Here is a 21,949-nt window from a genome sequence, read left to right as displayed (position 1 = left end):
TTTCTATGATCAGCTTTATCAGTGAATTACTGATCTGTGATCAACCTTATCACTAAGTAATAGAAAAAATAGCTCTTTAAAGTAAATAAAATTTGAAATCAAATATCCTATTAGGATTTAATGGGTTTCCTGTTTTTCAAGTGAGAAAACTGATATATGAAGGTGAACTGCTTTTATCGAGCTATATTTCTAAATTTAGAAAACATATAATCTTCTAGTAGAAAAGAGGTAGTTTCAACAAAGGAAATATACCTTGGTTTCTTAAGAAGATGATTTTGAAAATGTTCTTTGTGGACCTTTCTTCAAAGCTTAGTCTGAGTATACATATAACACATGCACTACAATTCAAAACTGTGGTAACTGTGGTCTGGGATACTTAAAAGTTTATTAAGTACCACTGTATGTAAACTATGCTTCAGCAAAAGAGGAAGAGCTTAGAATTAGGAAACAATCAATGGGAATAATGTAATGGACAGAGTCATTGTTCATTAAAAGTGTATAACCGTAAGTTATGCAAAGGTTATGATCTCTGGACATTTATATCTTTGGCTTTCCATTTTTTTTCTGGTACAATACCCTCCTTATTCCTTATTGATCTTTGTGCCATATTTAACATATTAATTTAACATATGTGTAAAATATTTTAAACCATTCCCTTCCCTAGAAGGATAAATAAAGATCATTAACACAATAGAAAAACATGAATTTATAGGAAAATTGATTTTTAAAAAGTTTGGGATTTTTTTTGTTGTTTGGTACTGAGGATTAAACACAGAACTTTATCAGTGAGCTACACACCTAGTTTTTCATTATTTATTTTGAAACAGAATATCTCTAAATTGCTAAATCCAGCCTCCAAATTTTGAGCCCTCCGTCTCACCCTCCCTAGTTGCTGGGATTATAAGTATGATATTACGAACATCTTATTTAAGGTATTTTTTAAAAAAAATGAAATGGAAATGACTTGGAAAAAATGGATCAAACATGGATACCCTAAATGTTTATATGACTATGAATAAAAACTTAAAGATAAAATTTCTGTGCTTTTTTTGTACCAGAAATTGGACCCAGCAGTGCTTAACCACTGGGCAACATCCCCAGCCTTTGGGTCTTTTTGTTTGTTTGTTTGTTTTGTTTTGTTTTTTGAGATAAGATCTTGTTAAGTTGCTTAAGGCCTCCTTGAGTTGCTGAGACTGGCTTAGAACTTGTGATCCTCCTGCCTCAGCCTCCTAAGCCACTGGAATTATGGGCATGCACCACTGGGCCCAGCAACTTTCTGTTCTCTAACCATCCTGCCTGGAATTATCAAAATATCCTTGTTAATTTTGATAATCCCAGATGGAGGGCATAGTTGCTGACTCTTCAAGAAAGACAATTGTTCCTTGGAAGTATGTGGCATTTTGTGCTCAACATAGCAGGGTTCAGTAATGAAGAAATTCCTCTACCAGCATAAAAAAAAAAAGATCAATGGAAAATTGTATGCTGTTAATTAGAATTTAATGTCTCATTAATATCTATCTCAACAGACAAAGATGACTAAGGTCAACCATTCATTGACAAATGAATTCATCCTCATGGGACTTACAGATAACCCAGACCTGAAAGCCATTCTGTTTGTGGTGTTCTCTGCCATCTATCTGGTTACCATGGTGGGGAATCTAGGTTTGCTGGCCTTGATTTACATGGAGCACCATCTTCACACACCAATGTACATCTTCCTGGGCAACCTGGCTCTCATGGATTCCTTGAGTTCCTGTGCTGTTACTCCCAAGATGTTGCAGAACTTCTTTTCTGAGGACAGAAGAATTTCCCTCTCTGAATGTATGGTACAAATTTATTTTCTCTGTATTGCTGAATCAACAGACTGCTTTCTTCTGGCAGCAATGGCTTATGACCGCTATGTGGCCATATGCAGACCACTGCAGTACCACACCCTGATGTCAAAGAAACTCTGCATTCAGATGACCACAGGAGCCTACACAGGTGGAGTCCTGCATCCCATGATTGAAGTAGGGCTTTTGTTAAGGTTGGTTTTCTGTGGATCTCATCAGATCAATCACTTTTTTTGTGATGTCCTTCCATTATACAGATTCTCCTGTGTTGATCCTTATATCAATGAATTGGCAGTACATATTTTGGCAGGGTCAATTCTAACCTTTACTATTAGTGTAGTACTAATATCTTATCTCTGCATCCTCTTCACCATATTCACAATGAAATCTAAAGAGGGAAGGGGCAAAGCTCTATCTACTTGTGCATCCCACTTTCTCTCTGTATCAATATTCTATGGTTCTCTGCTCTTCCTGTATGCTCAACCAAGTTCAATTAATGAAGGGGATACAGATGTACCTGCTGCTATATTTTATACTCTAATAGTTCCTTTATTAAACCCTTTTATTTATACTTTAAGAAACAATGAAGTAATAAATGTTATAAAAAGAATTATGAAGAAGAGGCCATGTTGTAACTTTCTATAACAAGTTTCATCTCCATTGAAAGACTGATTTCTACTTTACAGTACGTTTTATAACCTACAAATACTGAGAAAGTGGATAACAATCCCTTCAAAATAAAAAGAAAATAACTCCAAAGGGAGAGAGTATGCAAAAATATACTTAAAAATCAAGTGTGGTAAAATCAATCAGGAATGAATTAAATAATTATTCATACTCTTGTAGCAGAATTAGGCCTAATTTTCAACAAAACAAATAGTAGAAATAAAAGTCAGTATATATATAAGTTGCCTCCATTTAATATTGTTAGCAACTTTCTTATATCCCGAAGAATATTTTTTACAATCACTGGCATATTCTAAGTTCTCAAATGTTAATTTTTCCTTAAGCAACTCCATCTGTCTAAGTAAACAATGTGTTTGAATTTGATTTTTGAATTAGACTTTAATTATTTCAAGATATTATATTTCAGTATGTATTTATTTTCTAATAAATAATATTTTCATGTTTAGTTTTATTCACTTTTAATCTCAAATTCTCTATAATAGAGTATCTGTATATTTTGATTTAACAGCATGTAGTTAAAAATGATGCTCTTTGAGTAAAGGAAGATGATAGGAGGAGAAGGAATGGGAAAGCATGTGGAAGGATGGGGGATGAAATCTAGAAAATCTAGATAAATATATTTGTACATGCTCTGTCCATGTACAGATATATCACCATGAGTCCCACTTATGCATATGTAATTATAATGCACAAATTAAAGTAACAACAATTATAATAGAAGGGAGAACAGTAGAATAGAGCAAGCAGATTGAGATGAGGAAGGAGAGAAGAAAGGGAAGGTACCAGTGAATGAGATTGATCAAATCATGCTATGTGTATATATTAATATGGCATAATGAATCCAACTGTTATGTATGATTATAATGCACAATTAGAAATGTTTTTTATTATAAATCCTGGTCACTTTTAATTTTTTATATAGTTTGTTTATTTGTACATCATATCACAAAATTGTAATTAATGAAAATATCAATGAAATGAAGATGTTTTTTAACCTGACATCATTGCCTGATTTGTTATTCAATAGGATTATGAAAACCGTGGTCTGATTCTTATGAAATGTATTAATATATATATATAGAATTAAGAAGAGATGGAAACATTTTTTTTCAAAAATAAATGAAAGAAAAAAAGGAGTGAAAATCCTTGGCACCTGACCAAAATATTTATTCACCAAATAAATTAAGAAACATAAAAGAAATATAATTTTCTAAAATATATTCTCTGCTAAACACAGGCTAGACTTTTCATGTGTATTAAATAATTAACTAAAGAGACATTCTTTTTGTTTTGTTCTTGAATGAAAACCTCATGCACTGATATGTTGAGTAGCGTGCCTAAGTTCAGCTAGGTAAGTCAAAACAAACTGGAGTGTAAATCAATACTTTATTTTTTCCACATGCTTGGGGATTCAGGAAATGGAGATAATATTATTTGAGATATTTAGTTATAAAGTAGCATGAGAAATAAACAGTACAATTAAGGATGGGAAAAAATTTGATCCTTGGAGCAAAACATAAATTATACTGATCAGAATCTATGTTTGTGAAAAATCAGTGTGTCTCTGCCTATGAGAAGACGGGTGAACAGTGGAACAGAGCCATCATAGTGGCTAACTGTTGGAGAGATCCTTGGTGTATTTGGGCAGGGGAGGGGGAAGTGTGTCAGATTATTGAGAAACTTACATGCCATTCTGAGAATCTGAATTTATTTAGAGGCAGGAGACATTGGTGTCTTCCCAGCAATAGTGTAAAATAATTGTATCTCTCAGCAAACTGACTTGGTAATTGATTAGAAAAAAAATTCACATATTAGGTGGTGAGATCAGAACTCAAGCATGATTTAAGAAAAAAGAGGAGTATCATATATATTTTAAAAATATTAATTTTAACTGTTAGTAAATAAAATGAAGCCTACTTTCTTCCTGCCTCCATCATGTCACATCTGATTTTGTATTACCAGTACTCAAACAGTGCCTGACATCTGCATACAGCACATATTTCCTTGAGAATGTTTTAATGGAATTATGTTAGTTAATGTAAAGTGGGGTTCATTATTTTTACTTGTAAATGACTAAAACTTTTTTAAATTTTTCAATATTAATATCTAATATATGAAATACAGATCAATACAACCTACATAAGTAACAGTTCTTTAGGAACATACTTATGTTTTAAGAGTGTAAACAAATGAAAAGATCACAAAATTGAGAAACTTAATTGAATGGAGAGTGTACATACTATGTTTATAGACATTTTCAGTTACCAAAAGTACATTTCTTGATTCCCTTTCCCTCTTCTAATAATACCATAATTTATGCCATACATTTCCAAATAACTCATGTCTAGTCCTTATGAACATTGATTCCCAAAAAAATTTGATAGAAGATTATGTGATTTATTTGGGACCAGTGGGACAAAAGAAGTGATGTTTTTGGAAGTTTCTGGGAAATGAGTGTCTTTTGTATTTAAAGAGAGCCACAAAAATATATATATATGAACAAGAAAGAGACGCTTCTTTCTTTTCAACAGATAGCAGCCATCAGGTAAGTCAAAGCAGCCATCAGGTAAGTCACGATGGTTGCATACAAGTACATCTTGGAGTTGTGGAGGAAGAAGCAGTCTGATGTCATGTGCTCTTCTCTGTAGGTCCCCTGCTGGCAGTACCACCTGCTTTCTGCTTCACAGGGCCCTCTACCCAATACCCCCAGGTAAAGTGTACAGACTGGGATACAAGGCCAGGCAGGGTTATGTCATCTACAGGATACATACATGCCATAGTGGCTGCAAATGCCCTGTTCCTAAGGATGTAATGTATGGCAAGGCTGTCCATCATGCTATTAACCAGGTAAAGTTGGTGTGAAAGCCTGTTGTTGAGGAGCAAGCTAGAAGCAACTCTGTGTATTCTGTGAGTTCTGAATTCTAACAGGGTCCTTGAAAATTCCACATAAAAATTCTATCAGGTTAAATTTATTGATCCATTCCATAAAGTTATCAGAAGAAATCTACACACAGTAGATCACCAAACCAGTCATAAACACAGGAAGATGTCGAAGCAGACATTTGCAAACCACAAGAGTGGTGACTTTCAAAGGAGGTCCCATCACACTTTTTTTGGTTCCTTGCAGTTTGGAGAAGACACAATACCCCCCAGCTCTATTTTCACCATTTAATCTTTGTTTAGTTCATACATAATAAAGAATTTAGCACAGTCATGTCTGCCTAAAAGTGTTATCTGTTGGAAGTAGTTTGTAGATTATTTCATGAATGTCTAGTCAAATTGTGGAGGTTAAAGTGCAATGATGTTTGAAGATAATAATTGAATGTGTACCTTCTTTCTAAAACAGTAAACTTTTCTTGTCTTTGCTTTATCTTTATAGGGAGTTACATGTCAGAGGTTAATACATGCTGGGTGGTATAAGCTGTATAAAATAAATTTGTAACAGATGAATGTTGGAATGAGCATTGTCAATTTTTTTGGTACATATGATAAAATATTCAGCTTCATGGGATAATGCAAAGCTCTCCTAACTTTGAAGTGGTTGGGTATTTTGAAGTTTGAGACATACTAACTTTAAAAAATGAATTTTGGTTAGAAATTTGTAGGATGGATGGAGGAAGTCCTAAACCTATACCATGATCATATGTAGAAAATGTGAGCTAAACCAAAGCCCATATTTTAAAATTTAGCCCAGTGTTTCATTTGTAAAATTGTTATTTCTGAAAGGAAAATAGTTTCCTAAATGCCACCATGTTTATAAGAGTAAACCTTCTGCAAAACGGTTTCTCACAAATCTAGGTTAACCTAAACAAAATTGCCTCTCTCTACGGTAGTGTAAATTCACATAAAGTATGAAAGCTAATTCAATTCTATATCACTATGGAATCTAGAATCCTGAATTTGTCACACAGTGGTCATTTGTGATGTTATTCCACTATCCTTTAAATTGATGGGAATTTAGCTTTAGTTGTTGTTTCCCTTAAGATTTTAAGCTAGTAACAAATGCTAGGGTGGTAATCTGATAAGCCAGTGGCCATTCAAAAAGTTTCATTCAATTTTGAAGTTAGAAACTGAATGTCAGTTTTAATCAAGATTTTAAAATTCTTATCTGTAACACTAATTTGTAACAAGTATAAATCCTCTGTTTCTAGCGTATTCCCATATTCTGGCTTTCTTGGTTTATTCTTTATTCTGTAGATGTGTTTTGTGCTTTGTTATGGCTTGGATTAAAGATGTCCTTTGTGTTAATGTGAGAATATTCAATGATGAAATGATTGGAATATGACAAAATTAACCTAATTTTAATTAGTCCATCCTACATTTAACGGACTAACTGGGTGGTAAGTGTAGGCAGATGGGACATGACTAGAAGAGGTAGGTCACTGTTGACATGCTCTGGAAAGGTTCATCTTCTCTTCAAACCCTTGCCCTCTCACTCTGCTTCCCAGTCACCATGTCCTTCTGCCTCTAGGCCCAGAGTAATGTGGCCTGCCAATCATTGGCTGAATCTCTAAAACCAAGAGCTCAAAATAAACAGGTATTGAAACATTGCTTAAAGGTCCAAATTTTTTGAAAAAGATAAAATTTTATTTTTAATTTTTTAGCTGATGCATAAAACATAAAAAATTCATGTGTTATTCGGTTCTATGTCAGCTTTCAATATCTGTTTCCATTTTGTGGTGATAGGAGTTTTCAAAAGTATACTTATCTCCAAATTCTTGAAGATACATACAATAAACCTTGACAGCGTTGCAAACCAATCATACTTTAATAAGTGACTTTTTTCTAGTCATCTTATGATGGCATAAATTAAATAAGGGAACACAAAGTCAGAGTTTCAGAGAATGAATCTAAAGTATTTGGTCAAATTCATTGTAAGACATGAAATAAAGGAAAGCAGCACTAGTTGATCACATTACATTTTTCCTCTACAAATCCAACTCTCTCTTCAAATATCTCTTTAACTCTCACTTCAAATAATCAGTTCAAATCTTTTTTCTGCCCATCATAGTTTTCATGTAAATAAGATTTGAGAAAGAGAGAGAGAGAAAAAAAACACAAAGAAAGAATTAAATGTGCAAAAAATCATGATCCAATCCATAAACAGAATCCCAGAATCTCAACATGTATTCCTTTTTCATTAATGTTGCTTTGGCTACTGGTGTTTTGGGAAACATGCCTCTCAGACTGAGAATCCATGCAGAATTACCCTGATGTCAGCGCCAAGAAAATCCCTTTAGAATCAATGGACAACTTTAACTGTACCCCAAGGCTAACCTAATTGTTTACTCTGACCTATGAATAGAGAAACTGCCCTAGATTTTTATAATTTATTCCCCAATGTTTTAAAGACCACATTTTAAATCTTGATTTCCCTAAAATGTAGAATATTTGATGTTCAAGACCCTATGATAAAATATTCATCAGTGAACTCAGTGTGACTAATTTATTTATAATATAAACTTGAACATATTTCTTTAAAATACTTTAGTAATTTTTATGGTGTTTGAATTTTATTCATTTAATTTTTTAAATTTGTCTCTAAATTGAAGACATTATGGAAAGAACAAATGACACACCGTAAGTGGCTCATTCAGAGTATTCTGAGTTCAAAAGTACCATAGTTTTATCACCAAACATACAGGTAAGTCTATAAAGGACCTGGTAAAATAATTCTGGGTCATATAGTAAAAGTCATTTCTGATTCAGAGGAATAATTATACTTTGAATTGGAGAAGAAAAAATTTGTTTTCACTAATTGTTTTGTGATACAACATCTCCTAAATAAAATGATAATTTTTGAAAACAAAAAACTATTTTTCCCAAGTACACATAAATATTTTCAGCATATTTACCAATATGTGTTGCAAAAAATAATGACAGAACAGTATTTTATATTTTTACATTATTTTCAAAATAATAAAATTTTGAGGGATATTTTACAAGTGTAGTCTACTTCAAATATAATGGGCAACTTATTCATTGATTATAAGTGTCTATCGATCAAACTCTAGAAACTTATCACATTATTTGAGCAAAACGGTTTATGAAATTCAGTATAGACAAGAATAAGAAGCAAATAAATCGCCAAAATGTGTTTTTAAAACAATGAATATTTTAACAACTATTATAGTCTCTTGTCAAAAATTCATATCTAAAATATGTGAACCCAATAACTTGTAGAAATTTCTGGGAGAAAGACAATCTTACTATTCTATAAAACCTATGTTGTTTCTATATTTGAAATATTGTTGCCAAGTAATAGTAAATATAAAGTGAGGTGAGCATTGAAATTCAATAAATATATAGCAGATTGGGAGTAATTCAGTTTCTAAATTTAAATAATCAAAAAATGTAGAATTTTTATGAGACTCAACAAAAATATAGACATTGGTTTCTAGACAACAATTTGAGAGTGCATGAGACTACATATAAGATAATATTCATTAAGAATATGTACATTATGAATGGAGACTTTCTCAACAAGTCTCACAACATTAAATATGCATATAGTACACATAAAACTAGAGAAAAATATTAGGACAAGTGAATAATAAACAAGGAATGGTAGTAAAAAATAAGGGTAGGATTCAAAATGTGTTTAAATGAATATTAAAAGATTTTATAATTTATTAAGAATTTTAAAGATTTTTATGTTTCTACCCTATTAAAATAGTTAGAAATTTTTATAAAATATTCCTAGATAAAATTATCTGGGAAAGTTTAATAAGCTAGAGAAACTGTTTCTCAAACTCACTGTAATTTTCACAGCTTTAAATAATTAGCCTATTGGTTGTTTAAAATATCAAAAGACCGATTACTTTAAAATATTGAATCAATTCCATAAAGAAATATGTACAATTTTTTTTAATTTGCTAAGAAGAAAGTTACCATGAGAACATATATTTTAATTCAGAAATGTCAAGTTAATTAAACCAACTATGAGACATTCCACGGACCTAGGTAGAAAGAACTTTTTCACACAATGAATACATGAGAAATTTCAAGGCAAATCCTGTGTGCAAAAATCATGCTATATTTATTCTCCCAAGACCTAACATGATATAACTGCCAATTTTCAGGAGAGAGCATAGGGTGATCTGAAGAAAAGATGCTACCCTTGATACATATGATAATTATAGGGGTGAGTTAGACATTTTTACTTATGATGTCAATTGAATTCCTCTACAAAATAGTTCAGCAAAGAAATCAGGAATGCCTGTGGCAAATCACTCCAGTTCAAATGAATTCATCCTCATGGGACTTACAGAAAACTCAGACCTGAAAGCCCTTCTGTTTGTGGTGTTCTCTGCCATCTATCTGGTCACCATAGTAGGGAATCTAGGGTTGGTGGCCTTGATTTACATGGAGCGCCGTCTTCACACACCAATGTACATCTTCCTGGGCAACCTGGCTCTCATGGATTCCTGCTGTTCCTGTGCCATCAATCCCAAGATGTTACAGAACTTCTTTTCTGAAGACAGAAGGATTTCCCTCTATGAATGCATGGCACAATTCTATTTTTTCTGTTTTGCTGAGACTACAGACTGCTTTCTTCTGGCAGCAATGGCCTACGACCGCTATGTGGCCATATGCAGACCACTGCAGTACCACACCCTGATGTCAAAGAAACTCTGCATTCAGATGACCGTGGGAGCCTACATAGCTGGAATCTTGCATCCCATGGTTGAAGTTGGGCTTTTATTTAGGTTGGTTTTCTGTGAGTCTCACCAGATCAATCACTTTTTTTGTGATGTCCTTCCATTATACAGACTCTCCTGTGTTGATCCTTACATCAATGAATTGATGATATTCATCTTGGCAGGGTCAATTCAAATTTTCACTATTACTATTGTCCTAATCTCTTATTTCTATATCCTTTTCACTATATTCACAATGAAATCTAAAGAGGGAAGAGGCAAAGCTCTATCTACTTGTGCATCCCATTTCCTTTCTGTGTCAATATTCTATGTTTCTCTTCTCTTCATGTATATTAGACCAAGTTCAGTTAATAAAGGGGATACAGAAAAACCAATTGCCATTTTTTATACTCTAGTCATTCCTTTATTAAATCCTTTCATTTATAGCCTAAGAAACAAGGAAGTAACAAATGTTATGAAAAGAATTATGAAAAGGCACTCTGGCAATTTTCTATAAAAAAGTATCATATTCCTTGAATGATTTATTTTAATTTGATAGTGCTTTTTCTAAACCTCCAAAAACTGAGAAAGCCAATAACAGTCACTTTATAGTAAAATATTAAATTATTAAAATATTAATGGTGTTTGAGTGAAATTACCTACATAATAATAGGGTTACATTTGACATAATTATACATGCATGGAATATATTTCACTCTATTTCAGGCCCCAGTGTTTTATCTTTCCCTCCACTATGACCTGTACCTGTTCCCCTTGCTCTGTTGTTCTGGTCTTCCTTCTATTTATTTCTTGGTTATTATAAATTAGTGCTTTACAGGTATGCATAAAATGGCATTCTCTGTAGTGTATTCATATATATAGCTAATGTAATTTGGTCAATTTTATTCTGCAGTTCCTCCCTTTTCCTGTTCCACTTACGTCCTTAGTCCCCTTACTTTATTCAACTGACATACCCTCTATTTTTATGGAATCTAATTCCCCCTCCCTTTCTCCTTATTTACCTCTAGTTTCCCATAAGAGAGAAAACTTTTGACTCTTGCTTTCTGAGTCTGATTTATTTCACTTAGAATTGATATTCTCCTATTCCATCCATTTACCAGCACATATCATAAATTTATTCTTTTTTATGGTAAAGTAAAATTTCATGGTGTACATATACTACATTTTCTCGATCCACTCATCTGTTGTTTGGTTCCTGGGCTGGTTTCATAACTTGGCTATTGTGAGTTAATATTTAGTATAATGATATAAATATTAATGTGTCTATGTCACTATAAAATGCTGATTTTAATTCTTGGGGGAGAATATGAAGGAGTGAGTCATATGGTGATTTCATTCCTATCTTTTGAGGAATTTTCATACTGTTTTCCATAGTGGTTAGACCAATTTGTAGTCCCACTCACAATGTTTGAGTGTACATTTTCCCAACATCCTTTTCCCATTTGTTATCTGGATTATTTGATTTTTGGTGTTAAGTTTTTTTGAGTTCTGTATATATCCTGAATATTTAACTAATATATAAAAACATAAAAATTGTTCATGATACTGTGATATTGTGTCATATTTGAATACATGTATCAATTTTGTTCGATGAGAGTTTCATGGAAATATACTTATCTCCAAATCATGGAGTTGTGTACAATAAACATTTACATGCCAGTCATACTTGAATAAATGGTTTATTTCCCTAGTTGTCTTGTGATGCATATGTTAAATAAAGAAGTGTTATAGCAGAGTTTCAGAGAAATATTTTATAGAATTTGGTCAGATTCATTGCAAGAAGTAAAAAAAGAAAAAGAAGAAGAAGGAAAGTAGCATTGATTGATCACACTACATTCTTCAGAAATCCAATTCGCTATTCAAATCTCTCTTTAACTTGAATTTCAAATCATTAGTATGAATCTTTTCTCCTAACCTTTATAGTCCTTATGTAAACAAGATTTGATACAAAAGAGATTTAAGTGTACAACTAATCAAGATAATTCTTAAATAGACTTTATTTATGACCATTTGATTTAATTCAGAATCTCAACATACATCCCTATTTAACTAATTTTGTTTGGGTACTGGTGTTTTAGAAACCATGCATCTTGTATTAGGAATCAGTAAAGATTTACCCTGAGGTTAATCTCAATGATATTTCTTTATAATAAATAGACAACTTAACTGTGCTTTAAAGCTAACATAATTGTTGTCACTGACATATGGGCACGGAGGTTATTTTAGATTTTCATAGTTTATTCCCTAATGTTGTAAAGACCAAATTTTTCATATTAATTTTCAAAAAAAAAAAACAGAGTTTCACATGTCAAATAAGCTATTATTAGGTGGGCAATAGTGAACTCAGTGAAAAAAGGATTTTCTAATTTATTTTTAATAAAAATGTGAATATATTTCTTTAAAATACTTCAGTAATTTTTATTGCTTTGAATGTTATCCACTTTTTTTAGATCATCACTAAATTGAAGACACTAGGGAAAGAACTAATGACACTCAGTAAGTGGCTCATTCAGAGTATTCAGAGATCAAAAGTAACAGTTTCATCACCCAATATGCAAGCAAGTCTATAATGGACCCTGTAAAATAATTCTGGGTTTTATGGTGAAGTCATTTCTGAATCAGAAGAATAATACATTGCATTTGGAAAGAGAAAATTAATTTTTACTTATTATTTTCTGATGTAATATCTCCTGATAAAATTATAATTACTGAAAATTAAACCTATTTTCCAGAATTCACATGAATATTTTCAGTTTATTTGTCAATAAGTGTTGTTAAAATAATGACAAAAGTAGTATTTTCATATTTTTACAAATATTCTGAGGGGTATTTTATCAGAGTAATAGACCTAAAATATAATAGACAACTTATTTTTCTCATAGATTATAGTTAACGTCTAGTGATAAAATTACAGAAAACCTTACCATATTATATGAATGAATAGAAATATCATATATTAAATATACTTCATATAAGAATAAGAATTAGAGAAATACTAACCAAAAATTTTTTAAACAATTCATATTTTGAACAACTATTGTAGACTTGTATCCAAAATTAATATTTGAAACATTTTTGAAGCTAAAGACTTATGCTGATTTCTGGGAGATAAGAAATATAATTTTACCATTCTTTAAAACCCATGTTGTTTCTGTACCTGAAATATGGTTGCCAAGTGATAATAAATATAGAGCAAATTTCTGTGAGCACTGAATTATAATAAATACATAGCAGATTTCCAGGAGTAAATGAGTTTATGAATCTAAATGATAAAATTAATGAAGAATCTCCATTGGACTGAAAAAATGTAGACATTAGAGAACTTTGAAAGTATATAAGACTAGGCATTTATCCTGAATGAGGTGCACACCATTAGTGGAGACTTTCTCAACAAGTTTCATAATGTTAAATATGCAACAAAGGACACTTAAATCTAGGAAAAATATTAGGACAAATGCATAATTAAGAGAAATAATTCCCTAATAGGTGCAGGGTCTCTGGTCTAATTCCTAGGTCCTTGATCCACTTTGAGTTGAGTTTTGTGTATGATGAGAGATAAAGGTTTAGTTTCATTTTGCTGCATATGGATTTTCAGTTCTCCCAGCACCATTTGTTGAAGAGGCTATCTTTTTTCCAATATATGTTTTTGGCACCTTTGTTCAGTATGAGATAAATGTATTTATGTGGGTGTTTCTCTGTGTCCTCTATTCTGTACTATTGTTCTACCAGTCTATTTTGGAGCCAATACCATGTTGTCTTTGTTAATATTGCTCTGTAGTATAGTTTATAGTCTGGTATTGTGGATGCCTCCTGTTTCACTCTTCTTGCTAAGGAATGCTTTGGCTATTCTGGGTCTCTTATTTTTCCATATGAATTTCATGATTGCTTTTTCTATTTCTTTAAAGAGTGATGTTGGGATTTTAATTGGAATCACATTGAATCTGTATAGCACTTTGGGTAGTATGGCCATGTGGACAACATTAATTTTGCCTATCTAAAAGCATGGGAGATCTTTCCATCTTCTAAGGTGTTCTTCAATTTTTTTCTATAGTATTCTGTAGTTTTCATTGTAGAGATCTTTCACTTCTTTTGTTGATTCCCAAGTATTTTATTTTATTTCATTTCTTTGAAGCAATTGTGAATGGAGTAGTTTTCCTAATTTCTCTTTCTGAGGATTCATCACTGATGTATAGAAATGCTAGCCCCAAATCTTTATCATGTCAGATTGGGACTCGACTTCCTTAACAAGACTCCAAAAGCACAAGAAATAAAATCAAGAATCAATGAATTGGATAGATTCAAACTAAAAAGCTTCTCAGCAAAAGAAACAATCAATGAGGTGAAAGAAGAGCCTATAGCATGGGAGCAAATTTTTGCCACACACACATCAGATAGAGTACTAATCTCCAGGATATATAGATATATAAAGAATTCAAAACTTAACATCCAAAAAACAAGCAACTCAATGAATTAATGGGCTAAGAAGCTGAACAGACACTACTCAGAAGAAGATATACAATCAATCAACAAATATATGAGAAAAATGTTCAACATCTCTAGTAATTAGATAAATGCAAATAAAAACTACTCTAAGATTTCATCTCACTCCAGTCAAAATGGCATTTATCAATAATACAAACAACAATAAGTGTTGGTCAGGATAAGTGTTGGGAGGAATAAATTTTCTCCCAATAAGTGTTGGGAGAAAAGGCACACTCATACATTGCTGGTGAGATTTCTAATTGGTGCAACCAATCTGGAAAGCAGTATGGAAATTCCTTAGAAAACTTGGAATGGAACCACCATTTGACCAAGCTATCCCACTTTTCAGTCTATACCCAAAGAACTTAAAGCCAGCATACTATATTAACACAGCCACATCAGGGTTTATAGCAGTTCAATTCGCAATAGCTAAACTGTGGAACCAACGTAGACACCCTTCAATAGACGAATTGATAAAGAAACTGTGGTATATATACACAATAAAATATTACTCACAATTAAAGGAGAATAAAAATCATGGCATTTGCAGGTAAATGGATGCAGTTGGTGAATATTATGCTAAGCGAAGTAAGCTAATCTCAAAAAACCAAAGGTTAAATGTTCTCTCTAATAAATGGATGTTAATCCATAATGGGGAGGCATGGGAAAAATGGAGGAATTTTATTGGGCAAAGATGAGGGAGGAGAGTGAAGGGGAGGGGTATGGGAGCAAGAAAGATGATGGAATGAGATGGATATCATTACTGTAGGTACTTGTATGACTGCACATATGGTCAGATACTACATCATGTGCAACCAGAGAAATGAAAAGTTATGTTGCAATTGTGTACGATGAATCAAAATGAATTCTGCTGTCATATATACCCAATTAAAATAAATAAATTTTAAAAAAGAGAAATGATTCCTATGGAAATCTGGCATACAAGATAGGGCTAAACTTCAGAATGTGTTAAAATTAATATAAAACAGTTTTAATTTATTAAGGTATTCAAAGATAATTTATGTTCTTACCTGTCTTAAAGGATAGAGTTTTCATGAAAATATCACCAGGTGACATTAACTAGGAAATGATAAATAGGTAGAGAAAATTTTAATAAAACTTGGCGAATCTGAGCATTTAATCATCTAAATGGTCAAAAGAACCACTAAATTTTTAAACAATACATTGATCCCATAGGGAAATATAATTTTATTTTAAATTATTGGAGAGAATGTTAGCATAAGAAAGGGTCTTTTAGGTGATCCAAGATGGCATGCCAGAGGGAAGCAGCATTCTGTGTTGCTCTAAGACCCAGGTCTCAACTAGCTGGAATACTGCTTCTCTGAGAGTGATAGAGGATCCCTACACAGATGCTCTCATGCAGAAATCACCAGCATTATGCTCACAGTAGGGCTCCGGGCCTCAGAGTTAGAACAGGACTCCCAACTCCCAACTACTAACCCACACAGGGCTCACGGGGGCCTTAGCAGGATCACTGCATAAACACTGGCACAGAACTCCCAGATGCTGCTCTGCTGCCACACAGGATCCTCAGCTGCTAGCCACCCTCAGGAACTCCAGCTGCCACTCCCCTGTGGACCCCCAACTAACAATGTGGGGATCCCCTGGTCACCTCCATCTTGCAACTTGGCAGCTACTGCCATAGTCCCCTATGTGTGGTAGTCTGCCTTCACCTGGGGACATCCCACAGGCTCTGAAGACAGCCAACAGCCGCAACACTGCACGCCACAGAGCTCTTCTCTAAACACATCGCACAATGCCATCCCCTGGTTCCCCCCACCTGACCCAACACCCCTGCACAGGAAATGGCCTGCCTCCATCTTGGGTCACCTTCCTCTCCATCTTTGATGGGGCCATCTCACAGATTGGAACTCCAGTTGGCCAAGTACCCATTTTCCAACTCTCCCTTCTCCCTAGAGGCAGGAAACCCAGCACAGTAACTGCCCAACACAAAACAGGTCTCAGTAGGATTGGTGCAAAGTGCTACCAAGGTGCTGCTCATAGGAGCTCCTATGAGAGAGGTCCCTTAATTGGGAACTAGTAAGGGAGAGGGAGAGGATGCAAATGCCATAATTTTACTCTTCTTTAAAGCCGAATAATATTCCATTGAATATATATATATCACATTTTCTTTATCCATTCATCTGTTGAGGGACACCTAGGTTGGTTCCATAGTCTAGCTATTGTGAATTGAGATGTTATCAACATTGTTGTGGTTACATCACTATAGTATGCTGATTTTAAGTTCTTTGGGTATAAACCAAGGAGTGGGATATCTGAGTCAAATGGTGGTTTCATTCCCAATTTTCTGAGGAATTTCCATACTGCTTTCCATAGTGGTTGCACCAACTTGCAGTCCCACCAGCAATGTATGAATGTACCTTTTTCACCACATCTTTGCCAGCATTTATTGTTGCCTGCATTCTTGATAACTGCCATTCTGATAGAAGTGAGATGAAACCTTAGAGTAGTTTGGATTCACATTTCTCTAATTGCTAGAGATGCTCAACTTTCCAGCAAGAACAACTGTTGTTTTACTCATGGGATTCACAAATCACCCCAACCTGAAGACCCTTCTGCTTGTGGTATGCTCTGCCATTTATCTGGTCATTATGGTGGGAATCTAGGGTTGGTGGCCTTGATTTACATAGAACTTCATCTTCACACAACACTGTACATCTTCTTGGGCAACATGCTCTCATGGGTTCCTGTTGTTCCTGTGCCATCACTCCCAAGATGTTACACAATTTCTTTCTGAGGACAGTAGGATTTCCCTCTATAAGTGCATGGCACAATTTTATTTTCTCTGACTTACTGAGACTGCAGACTGCTTTCTTCTGGCAGCAATGGCCTATGACCACTATGTGATCATATGCAGTCCCCTTCAGTACCACACTCTGATGTCAAAGAAACTCTGCACTCAGATGAGTATAGAAATCTTCATACCTAATAACCTGCAGTCTGTGATTCATGTAGGATATGTATTAAGGCTTTCTGCAGGTCTCATCAGATTGATCAAATTTTTGTCATCTTTTCATTGTATAGACACTCTTATATGGACCCTTTTGTTAATAAACTAATAATACATATTTTTCAATAACAATTTAAATCATTACCCTTTCCACTTTATTGATTTCCTATCTCTGCATTGTTTTCACAATTTAAAAAGTTAAATATAAGAACAAGCCTGGAGCTGTAGCTCAGTAGTAGAGCATTTGTCTAGCACAAGTGAGGCCCTAAGTCGGATCCTCAGAAGCACAAAATAAACAAACAAATAAATAAATAGATATTAAATTATTTTAAAAATTAAATACACCCAGTCTCAATATTCTACATTTTTTCTTTTTCACATATATTTGACTATTTGAAGAAAGAGATAAAAAGTGGCAGTATTTTATAGTTTAATAATTTTGTTATTAATTTTTTTTAATGTGGCCTGACAAATTAGGTGATAAATGTCCTAAAAATTTATGTCATTCATGGAAGAGGAAAACAGAAGTGATAACTAATGCCTGGAAATTGTAGGAGGAGGGGACAAAGAACAATTGCACAACATTAACCAAAACATGGATAGTTTGAATAAGATATCGTGTTCTATACTACCATGGGAAACTATAGGTTACTATAAATTATAATAATTTTTTCAAAATGAGAAGAGTTCATAGGCTGGCTGCACAAGGAAATGATAAGTGTTTAAGATGAAAATGATGCTGGGCACAGTGGTACATGTCTATAATCCCTGTGGTTGAGACAGGAGGATCACAAGTTTAAAGCCAGCCTTAGAAATTTAGTGAGATGCAAAGCAGCTCAGTGAGACTCTGTCTCTAAATAAAACCAAAAAAATTACCTGGGATGTGGCTCAGTGGTTAAGTGCTCCTGAGTTCAATCAAATTACAAAAAAGTAAAATAAAATCAACATTGTAATTACTCCGATTTGATATCTACACAGTATATAAATGTATCAACATAGTCCACTGTGCCTATAACTATTTAAACTTAATATTTATCATTTAAACATAAATTTTAAAATAAAAATTAGACAGAAAAATAAATATCTCCTTGAACAAACTAATATTTCAAAAATAATAAGCCATACATATCAATTTTTTCAAATATTATATTTCTATGATTTTGGTATCAGTAGTATACAAGTAATAAAACATGTTGTAGATTTCATATATAAAATGTGAGTTTCATACCATTTTTCACAAAATCTTCTTTTATAATTCTATGTTCTGTAACATAGCTAATATTTTAGTATACTGTGAGCATCTAATTCAAAGAAGAATATGCATCTAATTAAAGTATTTTCTACATAATTTTATGATATGAGTATATAGACAAGTTGTTTGCAACCTCTCTTTTACTGAAGCCACAAGCAGATAGATGACCGTTGAAACTCTAAAGCAGATGAGATAGATAATCAAGGAAATGTTCTGCAATGAAAGAAGATGGAGGGCAAGGACAGAGCCCATAGAACACAGCATCATAAAGGGAAAGGGAGAAACAGGATCTTGTGTAAAAGATGGGGAACAACAAGCTGGGCCCATTAGAATTATCACAGAAGGAAGAAATGAGGAGACTTCCAGTATTACCAAATTCTATAGCTTGGTGAAGAAATTAATCAGATGTTGGATGTTGTTTGGAATGACATTAAAAGTTGGTTGTGATCTTGCCAGAAAGTAGTTTTAGTGAAATGATGGAGACAGAAGACTAAGAAGGAAGGGGCCCATTAGGACATTTTCCAATTTAACTCACTATTCCCCCTATTTCACTCCTAAGTGTCCCTTTATATCATATGTGTTTACTTCAGCGAACCTACCTTGCTATCCAATTTTTTATTAATTTTGCTCTTTCAAACTTCCAGGCTTTTGTCTTGAGGTTCCTTGATACTTTTCATGTTTTCTGCCTACTATAATCATATTTATCCTGCAGGGTTTGTGTGAATGACATTTCTTCTAAGAAATGTTTCTTTATTCCTACAGGTGAGCATTCTTCCAAGTTTTCCTTCTCTATGTCTATATAATGTGTGTACTTTATGATGACTCACAGCCTGGATTGTGTTTTACTTAGAAACTGATATGTTGTTCTCTCCAAGTAACTTGTGAGTTCCTTTTCTGAAGCCATGTCTCCAATACAAGAAGTTTCATCTACATACTGCTCATACACAGTGACCTCTCTATTATCATTATATCCAGCACCCTAATATATTTTAACCACCAAGGAAATTAATATCTATTAAGAATTAGCTCAGTTTGTAGCAAAGAGCCTAGAGAAATATAAAATGATACCTCTCTTTAATACAGAGTTATACAATCAAGGTAAATACAAGTCACACCTGATTAAGTAGAAATTGTTGTATAAAGACAGAAAACAATACCATTAAGTCAAGAAAAGACAATCTGATTACAAAGACCAGAAAAATTTCTCATGGAGGAGTTCATGTTTGAGCTTGAGGATGAGCAGGATAGAAATGGAAAGAGAGGGAGATGTTACTCTAAGCAAGGGAAAGCCTGCCATCGAATTAACTGAAGCAGGTACACAAGGAACAGGGAATGATGGTCATGGCCTCCTTTCCTGAGGTGCTGAGCAAAAACAAGGTGAAAGATGCAAACAGACTGCAGAGTATCTACAACTCCCAAATAAGGAAAATTTTATCTGACAAATAATGAGATGCTGTTATAAATTCATGAGCAGGAAAATATCATTTTTAAAATTAATTTAACAAACAATGAGTACTAAAAAATGCCAGAGGGCTGGAAATTGAGGATTGGACTTATCAAAGAAATCTCTTCTTGCTAAGTCAAAGTGTCAATTGTAAGGAAGCGGATGAAGTGATCATTCATTGATGTGCTGACAGATGCATTTTAGTAAATGTGACCAGTGGTATGTAAACAGCATCATAAGAAAGGTAAGGGGTAGCTTGCAAGAACCCAAACACAAGAGTATACTCAGAGAAATTTGTATACAGGATCAATAATAAAATCAAATATCCACTGAGTGCATTACAGGATATGGGGATAAAGTAAAGAAGTTGATGATTTTCATTGAAACTGAGAAATCTTCTAGTCTCCACTCCAAAATTATTTTTTTCATAACCCACATTAACTCCACATTTGCACAAGGGCCAAAATAGCCTGAGAAATTTATTTGTTGTTTTGTATTTTCTGGATAGAACGGGGAAAAAAATTGTAAAACATAAATCAGTTATATACAAACTAGCAAGATGATTATCAGACCTTAATGACTTTGACTTACTTTTACGTCATTGTCTCACAAGACACTTTTAATGAATTTCAAGTGGCTTATATGTTTTTAGGACTTAATATCTCCATAGAAATACACTGATGTCATTGCAAGAAAATCCCTTCAGTATTTAATGGAAAAATATAATTTGGCAGTATAAGGGATGTAAGTATTAACTCTGACTAGGTAGCCTGTGAGATTTTTTTTCCTCTTAATCCTAAATACTTTAGCAAGAATATATGTTATACACACACACACATATTTCTAAATTCAGAGATCTTGATGATAAAGCAAACTCTTCTCAGTGAAATCTAGATAAGATATTCAAACTTATTTTTACTTTTAATACTAGCAAGCAAGAATATTTACTTCCTTAAAATATAATTTTTTTATAGTTTATATATTTTACCCCCCTTTTTATTTTAAATGTTAGCAAAATTGGTACTGGAAACTAGGATGAGGTGCAATAGAAAAGTACAATTCATCTGACTTCCTGATTACAAGATACAATTTTAAAATATGCAGGTAAGATCCAAAAAATTCATTGAAAAATAAATACATGTATGCTGAAAGTTATTTATATTTAATTGATTATATGGCTTATATTTAAAATTTTAGAGCAAGCAAATTTTTATAATCTTCATTTTGATGTTTTTAATCATGAAGATACAACCCATTTTAACCATAGGATTTATGATTTTATTTGTCATTTAATGTATCCTGGTGGATCAATAGGTAATAAGACTAAATAGTTTCTTAAAGAAAATGGAAAGGATTCTCTTTTAATAAGTATTAAAAACAAAGAAGCATTTAAATGATTCAGGTTTTATTAGCATTTATCTACTTTAATACAGTAGACAATCATATAATTTCCTGAGGAAAAAGAAAAACAGTAGAAAAGAATTAAATTAGATAACAGATATGCAAGATTCTTAACTTTATCATTTAAAGAATTTCTTTGTAAAACTTTCTTCACAGTTAACATTCTTCTAAGTGAAGAGACCAAGAGGTCACTAAGTC

At 33.1% G+C, this 21,949-nt stretch overlaps 2 protein-coding genes and 1 pseudogene across 2 annotated transcripts; all 3 read left to right on the top strand.

The window, feature by feature from the left end:
* Positions 1 to 1,532: 1,532 nt before the first annotated feature.
* Positions 1,533 to 2,477, top strand: LOC143407879 (olfactory receptor 5K3-like). Its single transcript, XM_077110408.1, has one exon. It carries the CDS (start codon positions 1,533 to 1,535, stop codon positions 2,475 to 2,477), a length of 945 nt encoding a protein of 314 aa, XP_076966523.1.
* Positions 2,478 to 9,734: 7,257 nt separating this feature from the next.
* On the top strand, positions 9,735 to 10,676 carry LOC143407877 (olfactory receptor 5K3-like). The gene has a single exon (XM_076867039.2). It carries the CDS (start codon positions 9,735 to 9,737, stop codon positions 10,674 to 10,676), a length of 942 nt encoding a protein of 313 aa, XP_076723154.2.
* A 6,508-nt stretch (positions 10,677 to 17,184) lies between these two features.
* LOC143407876 (olfactory receptor 5K16-like) lies at positions 17,185 to 17,848 on the top strand (annotated as a pseudogene).
* The last annotated feature ends 4,101 nt before the right edge of the window (positions 17,849 to 21,949 follow it).

This window comes from Callospermophilus lateralis, chromosome 10, assembly GCF_048772815.1.
Source record: "Callospermophilus lateralis isolate mCalLat2 chromosome 10, mCalLat2.hap1, whole genome shotgun sequence".
Taxonomy (NCBI): Eukaryota; Metazoa; Chordata; class Mammalia; order Rodentia; family Sciuridae; genus Callospermophilus; species Callospermophilus lateralis.
The sequence above is the reverse complement of the archived record's forward strand: the minus strand, read 5'-3'. Positions and strand labels throughout refer to the sequence as shown.